The sequence below is a fragment of the Mesoplodon densirostris genome, chromosome 3, assembly GCF_025265405.1.
Source record: "Mesoplodon densirostris isolate mMesDen1 chromosome 3, mMesDen1 primary haplotype, whole genome shotgun sequence".
Lineage (NCBI taxonomy): Eukaryota > Metazoa > Chordata > Mammalia > Artiodactyla > Ziphiidae > Mesoplodon > Mesoplodon densirostris.
The window spans coordinates 114882134-114907308 of record NC_082663.1 but is presented as its reverse complement, the minus strand read 5'-3'; the positions used below and the strand labels follow the sequence as shown (position 1 = coordinate 114907308).

Genomic DNA, 25175 nt, shown 5'->3' with positions numbered 1-25175 from the left:
GTAAGCCCAGTCTCAGGAAGAGTCCCTGTGGTGATTATTTCAACCCGACAACAGCCCAGGCTTCTCTGCTGAGCCCAGCCAGGACTCTAAGCCCCAAATTTCCTGAAAGTCACAGAATCATTGCTAGCTCTGTGTGGCCTGGAGGGATGGGGCACATGGTTCCAGCTCCAGTAAGCCCCCTTCCCTTCTCTCCTCATGTCACATCATCAGGTGAGGTGGAGGCTGAAGCAGCAGTCAGGGATCGCTGTGTCCCATGTCAGACATGGGAACTGGCACACAGTGCAGGTCAAGCCTTGTCTAAGGTCAGACAGCAAAGCCAGGGGAACATTGAACCCCTGCTCTTACTCCTGAAAGACAGCTGCCTCCTGTCTCGAGTGTGTGTGTGTGTGTGTGTGGTGTGTGATATGAGTGTGCAAGAAGCCCCTACTCTGCCTGGGATAGCAGCCAGCGGAGTGAGTGGCTGAGGAAGAAAAGAGAGCTCCCAGGTCCCTTCTCCAGCCAACACCCAGAATCAGGCCAGGGCCTCCTCTAGATCAATCACTTCCTCACCCCTGCTCATTCAGCACTGCCCAGGTCTAGCAGAAAAGACTCCCCTGGGCAGCCCCCACTAGTCTCAGCCCCTCTCTAGGGCTCAGGGCCCCTGGGATATAGAGCTTCAACGGCAATAGTCTGAGCACCTTTCCATCCACACAGCAGGCATTAAGATTTCCAAACATAGGGATTATTGTGACTGCCTGGAGCACTGCCAGAGGCTTGGATCCAGAGGGGCACACAGCAGGTGCTCAATCACTGCATTAAATGCATCAACAGTGAGATACAAGCCCCTCAGACTGAATAGCTAGAGCTGCAGAGTCACAAAACAGTCCCCATCCATGGAAGGCCTGACTCTTTAGCCCCTTTGGGGAGTGGGGGCCTGTGACCCTCAGCCTCTGGATGCCCGTAGGCAGACCATTCATTCCATGTCCCCATCCAGAGGGGCACTGTGTTTCCCACCTTGGCCCGACACTTGGTGGGCTTAGAACACACGCCTGTCGGCCAGATTTTGCACCAAATAGCATCAGTGTTCTGGGACCCAGAGGCCTGGCTGTGTGTACACATATGTGACTGTACTCGGCAGTCCCCTGTGTGGGTGCAGTATGTGTGTGTCTGTATGTGCACAGCACACCTGTATGGGTATGCAGTACGTATGAGTACATGCATGCTTTTGTGACCTGTCTAGATCCAGGCAGCCTGGGTGGCACACTGTCCAGTCGGGGTAAGGTGGCTAAACGGAAGATGGAGTGTGAAGGGGCACTCCCTGGCATGCTGCAGCACCTGAATACCTCCTTGAAAGGAGGTATCTGCTGCTTCAGGAGATTCAGCTAAAAAAATGTGGTAAAAGATGGGGCTGAGGGCAAATGCTAGGAAACCATACCCCCCGTGTACCCCTCCCACCATCCCCGTACACACCAAGTCTGTTTTCACCCTGGGGGTCTCATCTTGGAGAAACTTCCCTTTGGGAGGAAAAGGCTGGAGTTACTGAGGCCCTCCCCCAAGCCAAACTCCTGGGATGCATCCTCCCTCTGGCCCCAGCCTCAGACCTAGGCCCCTGTGGCCTCAGGCACCCAGTGAGAGTGGGCCAGCCCTAAGGAACTGTGCTTTTTCCCCAGGGCCCAGAGCTGGGGGCCTTGGGCTGAGGCCAAGGGAGCAAGAGGCAGGCCTGGTTCCACCTTGCCCACGCCCCTGCCCTCATAATCCTTACCAAGGAGCTCAGCCTGGGGCGGGGGTGCCTTCCTCTGATAGGGAGCCAGGTGAGGGAAGGGACTGAAGAGGGTCCCAGACCCTGACAGCCTGCACAGTCAGTCCCAAGCAGAGACCCCAGGAGGACATGAGGATGCACTAGGCCCTAGGGTGAGGTACTGGGCCTGGAGATTACCACAGTGCTTCCCCCCAACCCCGAGGCCGCTGTCCTGCCCAGTGCCGCTTCTGGAGGAGCAGACAGATGAGGGGCAGAGGGCAGCCTGGGGACCAGCTGTGGCTAGAGGAACGGGTCAGGGTCGCAACCTACCACCCGAGCTGTCACCTATTTGCTCAGGACTCTGATGTCTCAAGACCAGTTAACAATTGTTAAGCAAAATCCTTCAACAAACTTTACTGAAGTAGGAGCATTCAACGAGGGACTCATTGAGGGAAGGGGAATGTCTTTGCCTGTGCTCATAGAGTGCCCACTGGTGCTGCAGCTTAGCTACCACTGTGTGAGAGAGAAGCTCAAAGACCGTCCTAGGCTTCCTGGGCTGCTGGCCTAGGCTTGAAAACTGCAGTCACCTGGCCTGCCAGGCCTGTGCCTGAAGCTCTGGGAAGCCAAAGTGAGGCCCCAGGCCCTGCGAACGTGCCCTGAAGGGGGCAGAGCCCCATCCTGTGGCAACCGAGGCCGGGGCCTGGCGGATTTGGTCAGACCATTGAAGGTGCAAAACAAGGGGAGACAGCCCTACTGAAGAGGCTCTGGGGCCTGGCAGGGCTCTTGGGGTCTCCTGCTGCACTCGCCAGCGGCCTGGAGCCAACAGAAACGCTTCATCTGATTAGAAGCCATCAGTTCTATCCCAATCCCGGAAAATTCACTGCGGTGCAGAGGGGGAGGCCTGAGAAGAAGCCTTGGGGGAGAGGGTCCAAGCTAATTAGGAGGCAGCATCCGGGGGCCCATTAGAGCGCAGGCTGCTGTCACTCAGCCTGGCTCAGGTCCCAGGAGAAGAGGCCGGGTAAGGAGGGGCCGCGGCCCCTCGACGAGGACGCCGCTGGGAGCTGCCAGAACGAGCCCCGGGCTCTGCCCCCACCCTGGCGCTGGCTCGCAGGCGCCCGGTCGGTGCGATCCTCCTTAGTGAACATTCACTCATCCTGGGCTGTTCTCGCCGGGGGCTCGGGACTTCGAGGCGGCCCAGACAGGAGTTGATTCTGAGCGAAACAAGTCATTTGGGGCTTGAGGTGGCACGAGCCGCGCGGGACTTGCAGGCCAGATGCGTTTCTTTTGTGCGGCCGCGGGAGAACTCTGTGTGTCACCGGGGAAGGAGGGTGAGGCGCGGCGAGGCCGCGGGAGGGGGGAGGCGGCGGGAAGGTGGCTGCAGAGGGGGAGGGCGCGGGCGAGGCAGTGAGGGAGGGAAGGAGGGAGGGCGGCAGAGAGGGCGCGGCTGCGCGGGCGGCTCGCGGCTGGATTCCGCCCGCGCTCCCTCGCTCGCTCGTTCGCTCCCTCCTTCCCTCCCAGCCCCCTCCCACCCAGGCCCACCCCACCCACCACCCCTGGCGCAGGGACTGCTGGAACCTGGCGTGCGCGCTGTCGCTTTAAGACAGACTCTGCCGGCGCCGTCCGGAGCCTTAGAAACCGGCCCCGGATCGGGAGCCGGAACCGGGGCCGGGCGGGCGGCTGAGGCCCGAGCGGCGGGAAGGCAGCGCGGAGCGCGAAGCCGGGCTCCCGGTCGCGGGAAACCGCTGCCGCTGCCGCCCGCCTGGCCCCGCAGCCCCGGGCGGTCCATGGGGCGGGCGCGGCGTCGTTTCGGGCGCGGGCAGCCCTGGGGGGCGGCCGCTTAGGCGCAGCGCTCTTGTCCTCGCAGGTCGCAGCCAGGGCGGCCGGGCGCGCCCAGCTCCGGCCCCCGGAGCGCCCGCCGCGGTCCCCGCCTCCATGGACGCCTTCAAGGGGGGCATGAGCCTGGAGCGGCTGCCGGAGGGGCTCCGGCCGCCGCCGCCGCCGCCGCCGCACGACATGGGGCCCGCCTTCCACCTAGCCCGCGCCGCCGACCCCCGCGAGCCGCTCGAGAACTCCGCCAGCGAGTCGTCCGACACGGAGCTACCAGGTAAGCGCGGCTCCCCGCGAGGCGCGCACGGAGCCTACCCGGGTGCAGGGAGCCGCGAGCAGGGCCTGGCGCCCGCTCCGCAGTCACGCTCGCTCTACGCCCCAGGAAGCCTCAGGACCTTTCCTTTTCCCATTCTCCACCTGACGGTGAACGCGGACAAGTAGGCGCTTTATGAAGCGGAAATTTAGTGCTTTTCGAAGGCACTTCCACGCAGTGCCCACGCGCCAAGTGACCTGCAGATGCACGAACCTACAACCGGAGGGTCGGAATGACAGCCCCTCTTGATCGGGGGCAAATAGAACGGGGAGAAAAGTTAGGCTTGCGCAAATGGTTGTCGAAGGGCCGCTTGGACCAAAGGAGAGGAGCAGATCAGAAAAGAATGGGCGGCGGGCGGCGGGCGAGAGAAAGTGCCCAGAGAGAGTACAGACACCCCGACAGACTGTGGGCGACTGACTGACAGGGAGAGAGCTAAGAGAAGGTGGCGGGAAAAGTCGGAAAAGCAAACTGGGGGTGGGGGGGGAGAAAAACAACCTTAAGTAAAGGGAAAAGAGAGGACAGCGAGGGCGAGTGGGCCAAGAGGGGCGACCCGGCTCCGGTCAGGACCGCCTAAAAGAGGGATCCGTGCCCCACGTGCTCCGCCGGAGCCCGGAGCCTCCAGGCCGCGGGTCCAGGGCTCCGACTCTGCTCGGCCAAGTCTCCTTCCGCGCTGCCTTTTTGCCCGAGCTCAAGCTTTTTAACCCGCGCCAGCTACTGGGCCGGCGGGTGGGCGGCGCGGGCAGTGATGAAGCCAATACCCGGCCCTGCCCGGGCTCCAGGGTCTCCGAACGGCTCCCGCGCTCGCGGTCCTAGTTCGGCGCCGCCGCCGATCTCCCCACTCCCCCGGCCGTGGGCGCCTCTTCCGCGTTCATTTCTTAATCCACCGCTGAGTGTTTCTCTACGAGTTTTTAATCTCTATTTATTTCTGTTTTGCATCCCAAAGTGACTTTCTCTGAGAGGTTCTGTTTGCTTGGTTAAAAAAACAATCAACGCTGGACGGTACTTCTGTTTTCTAAAGTTTTAACCGTGGCCTTTGGTTGGTTTTTATTTTTAAAACCCAGAGAAATACATAGTCATAGATTGCTTTAAAAAACCAAGTCTATGAGAATAAATTTTTTAAATTAACTGTATTTTTCGTTATAGAAAGAATTGCTATACTAGATATATTTCTCTGGAATTTAAAATATCTACATGCAACATTATTCTTCGGGAGATTTTAAAAAGTCAATCCAAAATGGCGCTTTTCTCCGGGATTTTCTCAAAATCCGTTTACAGTGATGTTATTTGGGGAATTTAAGTTATCTAACTATAGTGTTGTATTTCCCTGGGATTTAAAAATTATTTCTAGAAGGGCATTATCGGGAAGGGGTTAAAAAACCTATCTACAACAGTACATTGATTTTTTTAAAATCCCAGATAAATAAATGCCTGTGTCTGCCTGGAGTTTATACACTTAACAGCACTGTATTTAGTTAGGGGTGTGTTTGCACGGAGGTTTCTGGCTTCTTAATCTGCATTTGCTGTGTTTCTACCTGCCTATTTTTAAGAATTTGTGACCCTTTCTATGTTTTTAGGCATAGAGCTGTGAGCTTTTCTGGGCTTCTGTGTTTTGTTTTTAAATTCTTTTTCTTTGTGTTTCAGTGTTTCTATAACTGCATGTTATTTGTGTAGCTTCAAAGAGAGAGAGGCTAGAGCCCCCAGGTCACCTAGACAGAGTCTGTGGGTCTGGGCTGCCTGGCTGCTGCCAGAGGGATTTTCTGTGCCTTGGGACTTGAGGCCTGGAGCTAAGGCCGAGAACCCGGCTGTGTTGTGCCTGCCCGGTGGGGCGCCCACACGGCCCTGGGGAGAAGAAATTGGAGGGGCTGCAGGCCACTGCCTGGCTCTTGCTCCACCCACCCCCCAGCTTCAGGCTAGAAAGATTTGATCCTAGTTCAGAAAAGCACAGATCCCCTCTGATTTAGAACCCCAAGAGCCCTAAAAAATGTACATTTTCGGGTGACATTAACAGCAGAGCTCCAGCATGAGCCGAGCTGTGAGAGCAGGCCCTGCGCAGCTAGGAACCTAGGCCCACGTCTCCAACTCCTGGGCTCTTCTCCCAGACGAGCCTGATCAGAGGTGATTACTGCCTACCCTACCCGGCACAGGCGGGCTCTTTCCAATGGGTACAATTCCAGGGGCCCTGGCGGGAGGGCGGGCCCCACCAGGGCTGACCACGGGCGCTTCGGTGGAGCCGGGATGGGGTGCAAAAGGGCATAAGCCCGAGGTGACTGGCGCCCTGTCCTGCCTGCTTCAGAGAAGGAGCGCAGCGGGGAGCCCAAGGGGCCCGAGGACAGCAGTGCGGGCGGTGCAGGCTGCGGCGGTGTGGAGGACCCCGCCAAGAAGAAGAAGCAGCGGCGGCAACGCACGCACTTCACAAGCCAGCAATTGCAAGAGCTGGAGGCCACGTTCCAGAGGAACCGCTACCCGGACATGAGCATGCGGGAGGAGATCGCCGTGTGGACCAACCTCACCGAGCCACGCGTGAGGGTGAGCGCGGGGTGCACGCCTAAGGGGACCCGCGCAGAAGGCTGCCAGCCGGCCCAGCGCAGCCCTTGAAAGCTTAGACCCGCGCTCAGACTATCACTCTTTCCCACACTCAGACTTGCTCCCTCCCTCCACCGGAGGCGATTCCACCTTAGGCCCCCGGTCTACCCAGGTGCTGCAGAGCCATTTGGTGCTAGCACCCCTCGGCTGCTGCCGCCTCGGATCCCTCTGACCTGCATCCTACCCGACCCTCGGGCTCTACCGCAGCCCCCGCCCAAAGACCTGTGTCCCCAAGGGACGTTCCCCTGCCCTGCAGAGCCCAGCACCCGCTCGGCTGTTACCCCCTAGACTGAGCAGAGGATTCCCCGCCGCTGGGGACCTCCGGAGCCGCTGGCGCCTTCCCGCGAAAACGAAAGGGAAAGGCAGATCCTGCCTGGCAGCCTGAGAGAGGCCTGATAAGAGTGTAGGCTTGCGGGGGGGTCTCAAAACTTCCTAGGGCAGTGGTCCCACCCGCACGCTGCTTCTCCAAAATCTCAGGATATTCTCCACCTGACTCTTTCTCAGCCATTCGGCCAGCCTGTAGCTGAACCCTTTCCCTAATGCCCTTTCCCGTAGGGTTGGGTTCAGGTGAGGAGGGGGGTAGCTCTGGTGGATGAGTGAGCCTCAGGCCAAATCCCTTTGGAGATGTAAGGTCTCCAACTCAAGACAGGACTGCACCCTCCCTCTTCTCACCCCTTGGTTCCCAGTGAAAACATGGCTGTCCTGCCAGAGCAGCAAGAGAATCACTTCTTCTCTGGGTACTGCAAATATTTAATCAGATATTGGGAGCACGTTCCAAGCTAAACCAAAGTCCCACCTGGGCCACAGACTCCCTGCTATAACCCCAGCTATCACCCCTCCCCAGTCAGGCTGGCCAGCCCAGTGGGATAGAGAGTGAAGACAGCACTCAGTAATCCTGAACTCACTAAGCCTGCCTGGGGTTTACGGTGGTACGGGTGGGGTGGGGTGGGGTGGGGGTGGAATCAGGCAATGTTAGTGCTGGGGATGGAGAAGGCTGAGATGCAGGGGTCCGGCAGGAGAGGTCGGGATACAGCCTGGGGCTGGTCGAGGGCTGCGGAGGGCAAAGGACTGGGACTAGATGAGGGTCGGCAGGCACCGGGAGTTGGGAAAGAAGAGGTTCTAACTGAATTTTGTGCGGAAAAGTGGAGACGGGAGAGTCGAGAGAAAATAATAAGAAGTGAAAGGAAATTAAATATTTGCGGAAAAACATTTGGCTTATATTTAGGTAGCAGGAAAGAAATTAAGTATTTAAGGGAGAAGCAAAAGGATCAAGTATTTGAGAAAACTAAAGAATCAACCATTTAAGAGAAACAGTGAAGGTCAGATATTTGGAAAGAAGAAAAAACACTAAATATTTGCAGAAGAATCAAAAGGATCAAAAATGGGGGATAACGAAGAAAAATGGACTGTTTGAGGGAGAAGAAAGTGGTTCAGATAGTGGGGTGGACAGAACGAAAATAAACATTTGAGGCAGAAATGATAATATCAAATATTACCAATAAAGATGGAAACAGACTATCTGAGGAACGAAAAACAGACTGAAGAATGAGAGGAGTCGCAAGGTCCTATATTTCAGGAAAGAAAACTACCTTTTGTATTCGAGGAAGAAGAAAATGGATGGAGTATTTAGGAGATAGATGGGGAACCGTTTGCGGGAGAAGGCAGAAGATGATGGTTGAGAGAGGAAGAAAGAAAACAAATATTTGTTTTAAAAAAAGGATCCGTATTAGGAGAAGAAACCGGATTTAATTGGGGGAGAGGATAAAGATCAGAAAAAGGAAAAGACTAATATTTTCTGGAGACAGGAAGGGAACCATTATGAAGAGAAGGCAGGGGTGGAAATATCGAAGAAAGAAACGGTATTCGGAGAGAAGGAAGCGGGCGGAGGCCTCGGGGTGGGGCGGGGGAGGTGGAGGCGTCTTCCCGCCCTCCGCAGCCCTGACCCTTCTCCTGTCCCCCTCCCCTAGGTCTGGTTCAAGAACCGGCGAGCCAAGTGGCGGAAGCGCGAGCGTAACCAGCAGCTGGACCTGTGCAAGGGCGGCTACGTGCCGCAGTTCAGCGGCTTGGTGCAGCCCTATGAGGACGTGTACGCCGCTGGCTACTCCTACAACAACTGGGCCGCTAAGAGCCTGGCACCAGCGCCGCTCTCCACCAAGAGCTTCACCTTCTTCAACTCCATGAGCCCGCTGTCGTCGCAGTCCATGTTCTCGGCCCCCAGCTCCATCTCCTCCATGACCATGCCGTCGAGCATGGGCCCGGGCGCTGTGCCCGGCATGCCCAACTCGGGCCTCAACAACATCAACAACCTCACCGGCTCCTCGCTTAACTCGGCCATGTCACCGGGCGGCTGCCCCTACGGCACACCCGCCTCGCCCTACAGCGTCTACCGGGACACGTGCAACTCGAGCCTAGCCAGCCTGCGGCTCAAGTCCAAGCAGCACTCGTCGTTCGGCTACGGCGGCCTGCAGGGCCCGGCCTCGGGCCTCAATGCGTGCCAGTACAACAGCTGACCGCCCAGCCGGGCCACGCGGGCCGGCGGCCGGCACAGCGCCGGGGCCGGGACCGGGTCGGGTGCGGGCGCGGAGGACCTGGTGCCTGCGCGGCCCCCTGCTCCCCACCTCCCCACCTCCGGCTTGGTTTTGTGTTTGCTTTCCTGGACCCCACTCTGCCCTCCAAAACGAGACAAAGCAAAAAGACGTCGGAGAAAAGTGCCGCGAAAAAAACGGATGAGTTGCAATTTTCCTCGGGATGGAGCGGGTGATGCGTGGTCGCTCGCTCGCTCGGGGCCCGGTGGGCCACTGCGGAGGGGACGCGGCGCGGGAGGCGAGCGCGGAGGCCGGCGGCCGGGAGGCGAGCGCGGAGGCCGGCGGCCGGGAGGAGACGCCCCGTAGCCCGCGTTCCCGCCTGCGAACTGGAGCGCGGACCCCCGGCAAGCCTGGGCCCCAGCCAGGTGCAAACCAAGACGCCCCCTCCGAGCTGGGCCCGGCCGAGCATACCTTAGCTCGATCCGGATCCAAGTTGGAGCGGGCGTTGGGCCAGAGATGACGGTACCCAGTCCAGGGTCGGGATCTCGCCGTGGAGCCGTACTAATGGCTCCGGCGCGCCTCGAAGAGCCCTTGCCTGCCCCGCAGGCTTACTTTAAGGCCAAGGAGCTGCAGCTGGCGGTGCGGACGAGGCGGGAGCATGCGGAGTGCTCGTCTCAGAGCATCCCAGCCCCCAAGCTTCGCCGCAAGCCCAGGCCCTCCCCTCAGCTCCCGGCTAGAAGGTGGCCTGCCTGTCCGGCGAGGAGCCGCCTCCTCACCGCCCGCCGTGCAAGAGTCGAGCCGGGAGAGCTCGGGGAGCGGCCGGGGCCCCACGCCGTGCCCACTTTGCACACCCGCTCTCCGGCCCGCGCCCCTGTTTACAGCGTCCTTGTGTATGTCGGACTGACTGTATAGAATTATAAATCTGTCTATATCGACTTGTCCATGTACATCTATTAAAACCATAGTACGAGCGTGCTAACCACTGCCGAGCCCTGACTGCTTCATTCGGTCTTGCAGGGAAGGTGGGTAGAAAGGGAACTGCACCCCCGTGGGCCCTGCGAGCAGGAGAGAAGAGCCGAATCCGACCCGGCCAGAGGACCCTACCCCCACTTCCCCACCACCATTCCAGACCAGTTCAACCCAGCTCCCTTGAGGGCGCAGCCCACCGCTCCGAGCTTCCTTTCCGCGCGCGCGCGGCGGCGGGCGCGCGCCCGATACTCATCGGCGGTGCGGCTCAGCCTCCCGGCGCCGCGCGCGGGCCGCTCTAGCCTGAACCATCCGCCCTACCCGACCGCCGGATTCTGCAGGCTCTTCCCAGACTGGGTCTGCAGTGACCCTCCAGGCTTTTAGGGTGCTTCGCGGCCTTTTGTCTGCTGGGAGCTTGGCGGTGGGAGCCGCTGAGAGCCTCTTTAGACCTGGGGTTGCCTGTTCTCCTATAGGCCCGGTGCCCCCACCTTGAGCCCTGCTCTGGCTGTTCCAGGAGGACCGAGGGTGCTGGATCCGCCAGAGTCGAGCCAGGGCCTCCACATCGAAATCCCACCCAGGGGCATATGGCTGTTCCGGTGAAAGTGTCCATCACACAGAACTCACTTCTCACTTACCTTACATCCCAAGTTATCGGTCGCTCCCGCCGCCACCCTCCCCCGACTTTTGGAAACTACTGAACAAGATCAACCTGTAAACTGCCAGTGAAATTCTGCTTCCCTTAAGTAAGTCACTTCTAATGGCAAAACAAAATGTCTGCAGCTGTAGCTGGGGAGGAAGGAGGGGTTGGTATTCTGCTTTAGAGTCACCTTGTGATTGTCACTGCCCTGGAGCTGGACCCAGGCAAGCCCTAGATGGGAGTGGGGCACAGCCATGGGCTTAGTCATGAGCTAATAGCTGGAGAGCCCTGTGCACACATTCCTAAACCAGGTCAACACTGCCTCTGAGGTCAGGAGTGTTGTCCCTTATACAGATGATGGAACCAAGGCTCCATCACACTATGCACTGGGCCAAGGTCACACGGATTCCAAAGCCAGGCATCTTTCCACTGGTCTTCTCACCTTCAGATGAGGAGTGAGGAGGGGTCCTTGGTGGAGGATGGCTCAGACTGATGCTGTAGGACTTGGAGTGAAGGGTTCTGAAAAGGACAGGGCCAGATACACAGGCTGGAGGAGGGGGGAGGGAAGGTTGGGGCAGGGGGCTGGAGCCCGACCACCCCTCCCCCAACGGCTGCAGTCCAGAGCTCCGACCCCTAACTCTCTGGAAACATAAACACAATCACATCTGGACTCAGAGTGCCTCCCCCAGCCTCACACATCTGCCAAGGCCAGGGGGCCCTGGTCTCAGCTGAGAGCAGGAGGCAGGGGAGACCTAGAAGGAGGTGGGACTGGAGAGAAGTGGGAGGCAGAGAGGCCTCTCTGAAAGTCAGGCCCGGTCTCAGGTGAGAGGAGGACCGAAGAAGAGCTCTGGTAGAGACTTAGTGTGGAGGTGGGCCCAAAGGGCAAACAGCTACAGCCAGGAGGAAAGGCAGAAGCAGTCCAGAATGACCCCATCATCCATCAAGGACCACGGCCAACAAGGTGAGTGCAGGACCCAGCCTTGGGGCCCCCCCCCATCTATTCTGTGCCTGCAGATGGTACCCAGCCCTCCCCAGCTACACCAACTGCAGGGTCATCTCTGGAGCGGGGATAAGGAACACACGGGGTTCTGAAAGCCAAGTCCTCTGAGAAAAGGCAGAAAGTCCTAGTCCTGCTCTGCCTGAAAAAGACTGGGGAGGCTGTGCTTCTGCCCTTGGTGCTGGGGATGGAGAAGTGGGAAACAGACACAGTCCCTGCTCTCATGGACAAGTAAACAAACACGTATAATTACAAACTGGGCTGAGTGCTTTTGAAGAAAAAGAACATGGTGTTGTGAGTAAGAAAAAATGAAAGTCCTGCTTCAAACAGGATAGGCAAGGCTGTTTGGGGGGGAGGTGGCGCCATCTCCATCTTCAGTGGCAAGCGGTATCATATACTGAGCCCATTCGGGGTCCAGGGCCCTCTGCTAAGTGCACGCTTCTCATAGATGAGCCCCTTTTACCTGCACCGCAGCCCTATGAGAATGATCCTCATTATCCCCTTTCCCTGATGAGACCCCTGAGGCTTAAAGAAGCCACACAGCAGGAAGTGATGGAATGGATTCAAACCCAGTCACTCCCCACTCTCCACCTTCCGTTCTGGGCTGCCCCATGCCAGGCACCATGGGCAACATGGCAGGGGAGGGTGTCTGACCTTGAAGAGATAATAATTTCTGCTGGCCACACAGGACTAGCCCGCAGGAAATAGAAAAGCAGATTTGTTCTTACTTGGTACTGACAAAGTGACCCCCAAAGGGCCGCTGCAGATTTAGAGGGGCCATGAATTAGGGACAAGAGGGCAAGAGGCTGGTGCCCAGCACCGGTTTGAAGGCACTGTGGGCACCAAAGGAGAATGGGGTGAGCCACTGTGTGCAACCCCTGTAGTGCCTGGTCATTGAGGGAGAGGAGCTGAGTCACCTCCCCTAGCTTTATGGCCCTCCCTCTGGGCCACCAGAGTCACCTGGAGGGGGAGGGGGAAATCACAGCTGGAAAAGCTGCCTTGCAGAGGGGCATTGCCTGGGGAGTCCAAGCCCTAGAGGTGGCTCTGGGTGGCCCTTCAGCTCCACGTGCCTCAGCCTGCTGCTGCCCCAGGAAATAGCAGTGGGACCTCAGTCACAAAGAGGGCCAGTCTGGGAAATGAGAGTGAGGGTGGTTTTCTGCCCAGGGACCTCTCCATTTTCTGGGCCAGTTACTTGGCTCTGGCATCCACAGGAAATTTTGCTGTGGTCTTTGAGAGTGAGAGTTTGAGTTCTGGCACTACCTCTGAGTTGCCCTGGACAAGAGGCTTAATTAAGGTCTCTGAGCCTGTTTCCTCTTCAGTAAAAGGGAATAATGACAATCACTTCACACAGCTGTCTAAAGGATTAAATGAGATAATGCACATAAAGTGCTGGCATATAGTAAGTGCTCAGTAAATTGTTATTGATGTTGGAATTGTTATTGTTGATGTTATTATTATTAAAGTGAGATGTCCTGCCTCTTCTCCTGAGGGCCCTGTCCCCAACTTTCCACATTAATAGGGCATCTCTTAAGATTCTCAACAGGTCATTTCTGAAAATGTCATTTGGGGCCCAACTTGGATTTCCCTCCAGCTTTGCTGGGTGCCATGAATGTGAGTCATGATTGACAGTCCTGCTGATTTCCCCACCTGCCTTACCTTCCCCACTCCATCCCACCCCTGGAACCATCCTAGACTTGGGCCCCCAGTAACCCAGCCTTGGGCCCCCTGTAACTCTCCTGATGGGAATCACACTGGTGTTGGGCTAGGGAGTGGGGGTGGCGGGGGAGATAATTATAATTCGTGTCCAGAGGCTGGACTCAGCTGTGCTCTGGGAGAGAGGAAAAAGGGCCCAGGCCCCGGGATTTGCCTTTGCCAACCTCATTCGGCTAGGTGGGAGAGGAGCGGAGGACGCAGGTGACATCTGGGACTGAGGAAGCCCTCGGTGTGGGCAGCAGAATGAGGTGGGCAGGCGGGGACACAGAGAAGCTTCCTGGTGAAGGCAGGGCCCTGGAATATCAACCATGAAATCCAAACTCCTGTCTTGTTCAGTGTTACGAGCTTCTCGTTTCCTAGATGGGCGCTTCCAATCTGCCTCCCAGGCTTTCTCTCAGCCCTTGCCAATCTGCCTCCTTGCCCCTCTCCCCACGGGAACCCCAGTCTTCACCCTCCTGTGTTGCCTTCGCAGGGCCCTGGGCCTTGCCTCCCAACTGGCTGTGTAACCCCGAGCCGGTGCCCACTGATCAAGAGGCTGCAGGGCACCCCGGAGACACAGTGCCAGCGCTCAGCCAGGTTGGGGAGCCTGTGATCCCATGAATCAGGATGCTGCTGAGGAGCAGGTCAAGGTGCAGGAAGCTGCATTTGGAGCAGGGTGGAGGCAGATGAAAGCTTCTCTGGGTGATCGGGTCACGTGGCCGCATGCCTCACTATGCGCCTTCCCCTGCTGTGCACTGTGCTGTACGTGTTTTATTTATCTTGTGAGCCTCCTTTTCTAGATGAGGAAGCTAAGGCTCGGGGTGTCATGTGACCTGTCCAAAGGCACGCAGCTTTAGAGCCTTGGATCCCAGCCTGTCTGACTGCAGGCAGAGCCTGTGGTTTAACTTCTGTGGGGACGGCCTCCTGCAGGCAGGGTCACTGCAGCCCCCGAGAGCCAGGATGTAGCGGCAAACAGGTGTGGACAGCAATGTGTGGAGAGTGTCTGCACACAGTCGGTGCTCAGTAACGATCTGCTGAATAAATGAAGTGAAGGGCTGCCTTCCTTTATACCTCACTCCACAAGACATATCCTGGCCTTCCTCCCTCTCCCCACTCCTTTCTCTCTTCTCTTGCTTCTTTCCCTCCTCCTCTCACTCTCTCCCTCCCCCCTCTCAGCACAGGCAGCTCCTGGCGCTGCTTTTAAAAGTGTATCTGAACAACAACAACAACAAAAATTCAAAAATGGGCGAAGGACTTTGAACAGACATTTCCCCAAAGAAGACAAATGGCCAATAAACACATGAAAAGATGCTCAACATCACTAGTCGTTAAGGAAATGCAAATCAAAACCACAATGAGATACCACTACACATCCATTACGACGGCTCTTACCAAAAAAGCAGAAAATAATAAGTGTTGGTAAGGATGTGGAGAAATTAGAACCCTTGTGCTTTGCTGGTAGGAATGTAAAATGGTGCCACTATGGAAAACAGTATGGTGATTCCCTAAAAAAAAATAAACAGAATTACTATACTACCCAGAAATTCCACTTCTGGGTACATACCGAAAAGAAACAAAAGCAGGGACTCAAACACATATTTGTACACCCATGTTCACAGCAGCATTATTGACAATAGCCTAAAGGTAGGAGCAACCCATGCCCATCAACAGATGAATAAACAAAATGTGGTATGTACATACAATGGAGTACTATTCAGCCTTGAAACAGAAGGAAATTCTGACAGACCCTACTACATGGATGAACCTTGAAGACATTATGCTAAGTGAAATAGGCCAGACACAAAAGAACAAACATTGTATGATTGCACTTGTATGAGGCACCTGGAATAGGCAAACTCATACAGACAGAAAGTAGGATGGTGGTTGCCAGGGGCAGGGAGGAGAGGGGAATGGGGATCTAGTGTTTAATGGGTATAGAGCTTCATTTGGGATGAATATGAATGTGCTTAATGTCACTGAACTGTGCACTTTAAAAAAGGTTAAAATGGTAAATTTCATGTTATGTGCATTTTATCACACTTAAAAAAAAAAAAGTATATCTGTGTCTATGCCTCTACCTTATCCAGAGAGGCATTCAGAGACTGGTGCCCAGGACTCCTGGGGGCTGAACCCACTACCAGGGCTGGTGTGGTGCTTGCTGGAAAACCTTTCCTTGCTGCCCTCTTCAACTGGTACCCTTTGAGGCCCCAGTTACAGTTACAGCTGAACCCCCTTGTGGCCCTCACCCCATCCTCCATCCCTCTGTGCAGCATAGCAGTGGGACCCCATTAAGGACACGTCCCCTACTGAGTGTCTACTATATGGCCAAGAGAAAGTAAATGGGGCCAATGACTTCTCTATAAGTTTAGCATAAAATTAAATAATGGGTTTGCCATTGCCTTTTTTAAAAAACTGAGCTTCTTTGTCAAAACACTAAACAAGGCAAGCTACAGAACATTATATAAGCACGGTACCATTTTTATTTTTACACAGGTACAGAGAAATTTCTGGATGTGTTAACAAAGTGTTAACACCAGCTACCTTTGGGTGGTGGGAAATAAGGGATTTTTTTTTTCATTTTTCCTTTCCAAGTCTTTTGCACTAAGCATGTATTACTTTTGTCATGATGGAATGAAACATCAAATATTATTTTAAAAATGCAAAGAACTGTGATCTGCAGGACAGGGAGTGGCCTTCTGCCTACAGGTCCCTGTCCTCACCCCAGAGGGGTCATTCATCACCTCCCTGGGATGATGTGTCAACCCCCAGGATTCAGCCTCACGCTGGGGGCAGGCCAATGTGACAGGTGGTGTCAAGTAAACCTTTACAGATTTTTATAGAAGTGAAATTTTTGTTTTCAAATACTTTCTTCTTTAAACAGATGCCAAATTAGTAGGTGCCAAGAGGAGTGTTCAGAGAGAAGAAGAATTTGTAATGCTCTTGTATATTGCAAAGCAGAGAGAACTCAGTTTAAACACGGCTCTCGTAAGCCATAAGGGTCCCCATCCCTGTCCCCTTTGTCCCCTCGCTGCATCCCCCAGCCCCGCCCTCCTAATCCTCCAACTCAGCAACCTATTTACACTCTTACCTTGCTTTCACACACACACGTGCATCCACACACGTGCACACACACACTGTGTGTGCCTGCCAGCCAGCGTGATCATGGAATCTTTATTAAAGAGGTCCAAATTACCAAGGTTTCACTGCACTACTAAAAATAGTCATGCTTACTTAGCTTGTTTAATAAGCACACCATTTCTGATTTTTCTGCCTGAGTAAACTGAAACATCATTCCAGAAATACGTTTTTACTGAAACAAGAAAGCTTGATTTTTCCTTCCCTGCTCATACACTCTTCTCCCTCTTTCCCCTTCTGCCTTCTCTCTCCATCCCCTGTGTCCCCCTCAGCTCCCACCCTTCTCTTTTTGAAATTTCAAAACATAGAGGGGAAAGTAACAGTAATTTGGACTTGGCTTTTACGCAAAATGGACCAATTTTTTTAAGTGTTGGTAATTTGTCCCGAAAATGGATATAGGGAGTTGGGCTGGAAAAGCTTTGAAGAATGGGGTTTTATGAGTGGAAAATGAGGCCTGAGTGTGCGGGAATGTGAGCTGCACCTCCCTCTGTGCCTGGGACAGTGCGGCACGTGTGATAATCGGGGCTGAGAGCACCATTACCGCCATTATCACATTATATTATTAGTATTCATCAGAATCAGACAAAGCACATTAACCCATTTAATTGAACAAAGGGCTTAACGCCCCAGTGACTTCACGCAAAGTGCTTGGCAAACCCTCCAAGGCACTGCAGCCACAAAGCAGCCGGCCACTTTGCCGCTTGCCAGGCGGTGGTGGGGCCAGCAAGGGTTTCCCCAAACCGTTCCTGCTGTGGCCTCCCTGGGAACTTTCCAGGACACACTGGAATGGATGCTGATCCCCACCCTTACTCCAGCCTTTTCATGCACACACCTCTCTTCCTCTGAGTAGACATGATCTAATAAAGGCTATATTTGGACAAAACACACACACACACACACACACACACACACACACACACACACAAGACAGTGTGGCCAAGGACCCTCTCTCCATCTCCCAAACTAGCACTCCTGCTGAGTCTCAGAAGCTGGTCCTGAATACAGGCACACACAGTTCATGGCTTCTCCTGAGCTTGGTGCCCATACCTCCAAAGCTTCTTGCTTCTTCCTCAGTCTCCACTGAGGCCACCCCCGGGCAGCCCCCCAGGCTCACAGAGACTGGCCCAGCCCATCAAGGCAAGGATACCCACTGAGCCTAGGCTGGGGGAGGTGCCTGGGAGAGGCCAGGGCCCCTCTGGATTCTAGCCCCTGGGCTGGGCTCCTCCCTGGGGCCTGGTTGTCCCTTCCCGGAGCCCGAGTTTCCTCTTCTGTCAGTGGACACTGGATCTGCCTGCTTGCCTCTTGGGGTTTGCTGTCAGGATTTGAAGAGACCATGGACGCGAACAGTATGTAAGGCTTTCAGGTGCGCTGTTGCTTCAGAGGCACAAAATTGTCCTTTATCACTGACCTGCTACTGGAGAATCTCTGAGTGGGAAAGCTCTTCCTTGGTCAACATGCCCAGCCTCCTCCCCTCCAGATTCCCCCACAGTGCCCCTGCCAGCTGGCCCAAAGGGAAATATCTCGCTTTATGTCACTGGGGACAGTGGCACTCCCAAGGCCTCAGCAGGGATGCTGCGCTGCCCCAGATCCTCCATTGGGTCAGGAGCTACCACTTGAGTGAGATGGCATCACCCTCCCACCCTGAAATCCATTTCCACTGGGTCTGGGGCATCAAGGCACAAGAAGGCCCCATGACAGGCCCAGCCCTGCCAACCTCTGGGGGGATGAGAACCAGAGAAAAGTAGGTCACAGAGGTTAAGAGTATGGGCTTTGGAGTTAGACAGAGCCTGGGTTCTACTCAGAGCTGTACCACTTACTGCCACATAACCTCTCTAAGCCTCAGTTTCCTCATCTGTACAATGGGGATAAATGTGAAAAGCTATGTGCAATGTTTGGCACTGTGCCTGTGACATGATAGGCTCAAAATAACTCCTGGGTGGGCTTCCCTGGTGGCGCAGTGGTTGCGAGTCTGCCTGCCGATGCAGGGGACGCGGGTTCGTGCCCCGGTCCGGGAGGATCCCATATGCCGCGGAGCGGCTGGGCCCGTGAGCCATGGCCGCTGAGCCTGCGCGTCCGGAGCCTGTGCTCCGCAACGGGAGAGGCCACAACAGTGAGAGGCCCGCGAACTGCAAAAAAAATTTAAAAAAAATAACTCCTGGGTCTCTGCTGCCTGCTTTCTCCCTCCCCCGTCAGGACTCTAATGCTGGCAGATGTCAGCCCATCCATCACTGGCATCCAAGTGTTACAGCATAATCTCAGTCCAGGGCCCTCGTCCTGGTTCTAGAGGAATTATGGTCTGATTTAAGGTCAGTTATGAAAGTTCAAGGGTGAGAGTATGAAAAAGGAGATATCAAGGCTAACCAGAGCAATCTGGGAAGGCTTCCTGTTAGAGGGGGCCTAATGCTGAGTCTTGAAGGACAAGCAGATGGGAATGGGTATGCAGGAGTGGAGGTGAGAATGAGCTGGGCAAAGGGGAGCCCTGGAAGATATGGGGAGAGGAAGCGGGAGACAGAATAGAGAAGCCTTAAATGCCAGGTGAGGGGGAGCAGGCCATTCTCAGAGAGGAAGCAAGAATCAAATCTGGCCAGGTCACTGCCCTGCTTCCAAATTGCCAAGCTGCGGTACTCAGGATCATACTCAATGTACTTCCCCAATCTCCCCCCCACCTCGCCCATACTGCAGGCTGTGGCCACACCACCTTCGCAGCTCCCACCCTTTCTTTTGCGCCTGTGGTTCCTTCTGCCTGGAATGCCCTTCCACCTACCACAGGCACAGCTGTGCATGCACACACACGCAGACGCGCACACACCCACACACACTGCTTAACTTTTTTTTTTTTTTTTTGGCCACACTGTGCAGCATGCAGGATCTTAGTTCCCGACCAGGGATCGAATGCGAGCCCCGATAGTGAAAGCATGGAGTCCTAACCACTGACCCGCCAGGGAATCCTCAGCATTTTTTTCAAGATGAAAATTATATTGTTTCTCCTGATTGTAAAATACATACTGATTCTTAAAATTCAAAAAGTTCAGAAAAGTGTGAGGACAAAGTCAAGATCACCAAACCACTACTAATATGATTATCCTTCCAGACATTGCTCAGCACACACACGTGTATGTACACATATGCTACATACACTCACTCACTCAGTGTTACATAAAGGACGTCAGATCACATGCTGCTTTAGAAGCCACTTTTTCAATCATATAATATCAAGAACATCTATTCTTATCAACAAATCACTATTTTAGGGGCCACATGTATGGACTCATACTAATTCAACCAGTCGGCTCACCAATGGGCATTAAGTAATTCCTTGATTTCTTTTGCTGTGTTTCTATCACAACAGGCCACAGTAAACATCCTTATCCCTGCATCTCTGTGCATTTGTCATTTGGCTCTTCAGGATAATTTCATAAGCAGAACTGTTGGGCCATAGGAACACATGCATAAAATCTAATCCACATTGTCTTATGAAAAAGCCACACCTATGTGCACTGCCAAAGTGAACGGGGGTGCCCTCTCCATACCCTGGCCAATACTAGGTTCCGTCTATCATCCTTGCCACCTGAAAGAATATCTCACTGCCACTATGTGTGTGGTTTTATTTATCTCTCACTTTCTTTTTTTTAAATACAAATGGTGTCACATATGTACAGTTCTGCACCTGGCTTTTTCCACCTGACACTTCTTTCACACCTTTTCCACTTGCTTATTCAAGAATCAGGTAAAAAGTCACCGACTCAGGTCAAGAACCTCCCAAAGTACCCCCTCTGATGCCCACAGCCTCTCCCCTTGCTGATGAGGTATCAGTGGGTACAGGAGCAGGCAGGGGGCCAGAAAGGATGGAATACATCATCCCCACCTAGGAAGCCAGCCTCCTGGGCAGCAATGAAGAGGCTGGCTTATCCTGCCTGCTGAGCTCACGCCTGCTCAGCACATCCCATCGGCCGGCCAAGCCTCCCTGTGGGCCTGCTTGACTGAAACCCAGGGAAGGGTGACTTCTAAGCCAAACCCCTCTTTTGCCCAAGCTATAATTTCCTGATTAGGTGCCACACACTGATTGCTTCCTGCTGCCCTTGCCTTCTCTGGAGTTCCCAGAGCTCCTGAGCCAGGAGCTGCTGGACCAGCAGACTTCAGAGCTTCTACCAGGCAGCAAGAAGGTGCCAGGAAACTGGCTAAATGAGACCCGTTTGAGAGACCACCTTCCCTCCTCCCAGAGGCAGGCCCTGCTCAGGAGGGAATTAGGGCTTCATTTTTAAGGTTCAAAAAATAGCTTTGATAAGAAGGAACAAGGTTGCTGTGAGACAGTAGAGCAGAGGGGGACATGTCTGGTCCGCATGCAAATACTAACTCTGCCCTTCAGTGATGACCTTGCCAAGTAACAGTCTCTCTGAGCGCCGCCTGCCCACCTATAAGATGAGGATAACAATTCCCTAGAGGATGTTGCACCATATTATAGCAGAGCAGTTAGAGCCAGACACACTTGGTTCTTCCCCCTTAGTTATACAGCCTTGGGTAGGTTACATTGCCTCTTCGAACCTCAGTTTTGCCACCTGTTTAATGGGGATAATGAAAGTACCTAACTGTTGTTATGAGATTCAAATCATGTATGTCAAAGTGTCTTAAACAGAACTACTGATAAAACACAAGGTGGTATTTTCCACAGCCAAAGAGAAAAGGCCATACCTTTGGAGCCTCGGCCTGACCTCTGCTTGGACTCCTCCTTCGCTGGCCCAGCAGCATGTTTTGAAGAGTCTTTTTATCTTATGCCCCAATCCCAGGCATCAAGGCCCCAGTGGGGAAGGAGGGAGTCAAGGGGCAGCTGTGCTCTCAGGACACTGAGCTCTGGGCAGTGGGGTGTCTCTGCTGTGAAAGGTCATTGCCCCATCACCAGTTTACAAAAGTTGGGGTCAACCTCCAGTTTCCTCAGAGTTTTAGAGCAGACTCTTCATCCCCCTCTGGCCTCTTCCACACTTCCTTTTGAGACCTCAGTTTCATTTTGCAAAATGCCAGTCACATTTGGTGCCACCACCCTCAGGGGTACTTCACCTAGAGGCCTCAGGTCACAGCTGGGAGCTCAGTCAGTGGTTCGTAAAGCCCTCTAAACATATCCCAATTTTAGCCTAAGAGGTCCTTATTACACACAGCCACCTTTACATCACCCAAACATGATGCAGACCCCACGTGGCTGAATCTCTTCATAGGGCTCCATTTTTAAAAGACACAGTTCAGGGATTCCCTCGTGGTGCAGTGGTTAAGAATCCATCTGCCAATGCAGGGGATACGGGTTCGAGCCCTGGTCCAGGAAGACCCCACACGCCGTGGAGCAACTAAGCCCGTACGCCACAATTACTGAACCCATGTGCCACAAGAACTGAAGCCCGCGTGCCTAGAGCCCGTGCTCCGCAACAAGAGAAGCCACCGCAATGAGAAGCCCACGCACCACAATGAAGATTAGCCCCCGCTCGCCGCAACTAGAGAGAGCCCTTGCGCAGCAACAAAGACCCAACGCAGCCAAAAATTAATTAATTAATTAATTTAAAAAAAAAACAAAAATATAAATAAATAAAGGACACAGCTCAGCAACCGAAAATCACCCCTAAACAATTTCCATCATTATTTGCCTCTCTCAAGGAATATCAGTGGGGATCCAGCTGTCACCCTACAAGGATACTTGCTGTCTCCATTTGTCCCCTTTCCATTCTCACCCTCCAGCTGGGTCAGAGCCTCTGTCCAAAGTCTCTGACTCCCAGCCTTGGCCTTTACTTCCTTCCTCCTCCATGTCCCGGCTCCTATCGTGTAGGTCCGATGAGCCTTGCCCATTACCCTGCTTCTTTCTCCACAGTGAAGGAGAAGCCAGGAGCCAACCGAGAAAGCACAGATGCTCCCCTTTCCTTCCAGCTCTCCAGCCCTGCCTCCCCCATCCCCCTATGGCTGCATCACACCAAGCCTCAAGTGAAATCAGAGCTAGAACTCGGGGAAGGTGCGGCATGTGGCTGACCAAACACAGATGAAATTCTTGGTGCAGAGTGTGGGGAAGAGTGGTGTGCTCGTGTGTTGGTAACTCTCACCCCATCACACTGAGCTCCCTTCTCCTAATTTCCCAACCCCTGTGACTAGAATCAGCAACAATTACCTCTCCTTTCTGAGTAGCCTAGTTAGGAATTCAGAGCCGTCTTCTCTTGACCCGGTGAAGGGCGGTTCGTTTTACAAGGTGTCCTGTCTCACCCGCATTTGGGGAAAACATCAAGATGTGCGGTTTCCAGCATCTCAGTATTGGATTTTTAGGGGCTGTTGGATTGACGAGGAGCACTTTATAGTCTCAGTCCTGCCTGGATTTCCATATTATAGAGACTGCTTCCTGCTGGTGGAATCAACAAGCAGTTTAGAACAAAAACCAAAATCCAGCCACCTTCCAAACACCTCTAGCCTTGGATTCCACATCCTTCTTACAAGAGCTGGGGGAGGGCCTGGGTGTGACCAGAAGACTCAGACCCAGGTCCTGGGTATCCCACTGCAGCCTCAAACCACCCAGCTGGCAGGGTGGAGATGGGCGAGCCATTTGGGGACAGCTCTGCTGGATCCCGGCGCTGGGGGAAGGAGGAGGAGGGTCCTGCTTTCCACAGCCAGGCCTGGGCAAGCAGAGCCACTTCTGCCCCAAGCAAATCAATTGAAAGCCTTGGCCAAGCCTGTTTGAGTTGGTGAGAGCCCAAGTGGGAATTCCAATCTGCCAGTGTTTGCTCTGCAGGCAAAGAGAGCCAAACAGAAATGCTGCTCTGGGACTTTACACCAAATACCCAGTGGCTTGTTCTGCCAGCAGTGCTGAGCCAGCCCTCTGCACATCACCCTCTCCCAGCTCCCTGCTCTGTGAAAGCCTTCTGCTTGTGCCCTTAAAGGAAGCTTGCCCTCCCACACCATAGCCCCACAGCCCGTGCCTGGGCTTCCCTGCTGGGACCAGGCCCTGCAGGTGCAACTGGCCATCCCATACCAGCTCCACCTGGACACGCATTCCCCCACCCCACCCCCAGGTTCCTGATCTCTGCTTCCTGCTCTCAGCTCCATGCTTTCACCACTCCCACCCCCCTGCCCCGGCCACCTCATCATTGGCCCAGCCCCTCTCAGCCCCTGATCAGGACAGCCCACGGCAGCTGGCCTCACAGCAGAGGCAGAGCTGACAGCCAGGAAGCACGAACCATAGTTGACTGTCTCTTTTTTTTTTTACACTGTCATATGTATTTTATTTGATCTTTATAGCTGAACAGTTTTATCAGCCCATTTCTCAGACGAAATAGCTGAGGTTTCAAAAGACCAGACACCTTGCCTGAGGTCACCTGATTAAGGAATCCAAGTCTCCTGACTCTAAAACCATGGTACTCACTAACTTGTCTCCCTGCAGAAATTTTTAAATCTTTTGTTCACTCCCAGAGGCCTAGGGCAATTCCCACGATTCCTAGTGACAGCAGGCGGAGGTGTTTCCGCATTCCCCCATGCAACACTGGCACGTCCAGCGTGGGCAGTTGGCAACGTCTGCTTTATCCCAGCCCTGAATCGGAGCCACTGCCTGAGGCCTGCATCCTGGGCTGACTGGGCTGCACCCACCAGAGCCCCCCCGGAAGCCCCCAGCCAAGAGTCGCCCCCTTCACAGTTAGGTGCTGGGTGCACACCCCGCTTACTTCAGGGCCACCTCCCAGGGCACTGGTACAAAGTTCTCCCCACCCGAGGAAGGAGCGAGGCCAGACGCCCTGCCCTCACAGGGCTCCCCCACTGCACGGCGATGGGTCTCACGCTCCAGAGCGATCCTTCTTGGCACCGTTTCACACAGTTCTGTTTGGTCCTGAGTGTGATCATTTGCAAATGGAAGTGATCTGAGTATCTTAGAAGACACATGCTCTCTGCATTCAATTATTGTCACTTCCTCAGGGAAATTTTCTCTCATCCGTTCTGGCCGGATGACTGTCTCTCCTAGATAACCGTGGGCACCAAGGGGGCCAGGACGAGACTGTGGCTTTCCCGTCACAGAACCCCCAGCGCCCTGCATAGCTCAGGAACTAGTAGTCGGGTGAATGAAACTACGGGTAAAGGCTTCCACCAGCCCTTGTCCTCTGGCTTCAGGGGTGCCGTCATCCAGGCCTGAAGCCCACGGGCCCCCCATGGGACCCTTGTCCAGCCATTCTCAATTCTACGTGTTTTCTACTGACCTGACTCCCCAGGGTGGGCCTGGGCACCCAGCTACAGATGCTGGCTTCCCACCCCAGCTCAACCCAGAACTCACTTCTCCTCTAAGAATAGGGCACCGCCAAGGTGACAGGCCTCGAGAACACTCCCCAGAAATGGGAGCAGAGGGGGCACTGCTGGGCCTCTGGTCTGGCCAGTCGGGAGCAAGGGGTGCCAGCCACCCGCCCCCACCTGGGCCTTCAGATGGCTCCATGATGGCTGGACCGGGGTGGTGCCAGGACCTTGCCAACTGTGGCAGTCATTTGGCCAGGGATGACACAGAAAATGCCACCTTTCGAGTAAAGAGTTCTAACTCACTTAAGGGGATGGAGCAGCCCAAAGCGCCCGATGCTGCCACTTGTCTGGCCCCTGCATGAGGTGCCCCCCCTGAGCTGCATGCCACACAACAGCATCCTTCCAGTCACGGCTGCACCCCTGGGGCACCACCATCACTGTGAGCCTGGGAGAAGCAGAGTAGAACTCCAAAGAGGGGCCTCCAGGGCTCTGGGTGCACAGAGAGAGCTGGAGCTCTGCCAGGCGTGGGCACACACACAAAGGTGAGCGCG

General features: G+C 54.7%; 1 protein-coding gene across 1 annotated transcript; it reads left to right on the top strand.

The window, feature by feature from the left end:
* The first annotated feature begins 3649 nt into the window (after nt 1-3649).
* Nucleotides 3650-8950, top strand: PITX1 (paired like homeodomain 1). Its single transcript, XM_060091954.1, has 3 exons — nt 3650-3821; nt 6151-6383; nt 8408-8950. Exons 1-3 carry the CDS (start codon nt 3650-3652, stop codon nt 8948-8950), a joined length of 948 nt encoding a protein of 315 aa, XP_059947937.1.
* Nucleotides 8951-25175: the final 16225 nt, after the last annotated feature.

Bases quoted from the DNA above. Each gene is read 5' to 3' on its own strand.
- PITX1 (XM_060091954.1), top strand. From the start codon at position 3,650: ATGGACGCCTTCAAGGGGGGCATGAGCCTGGAGCGGCTGCCGGAGGGG. The intron at 3,822-6,150 runs GTAAGCGCGGCT...TGCCTGCTTCAG, and splicing joins GTCCGACACGGAGCTACCAG to AGAAGGAGCGCAGCGGGGAG. The intron at 6,384-8,407 runs GTGAGCGCGGGG...CCCCTCCCCTAG, and splicing joins TCACCGAGCCACGCGTGAGG to GTCTGGTTCAAGAACCGGCG.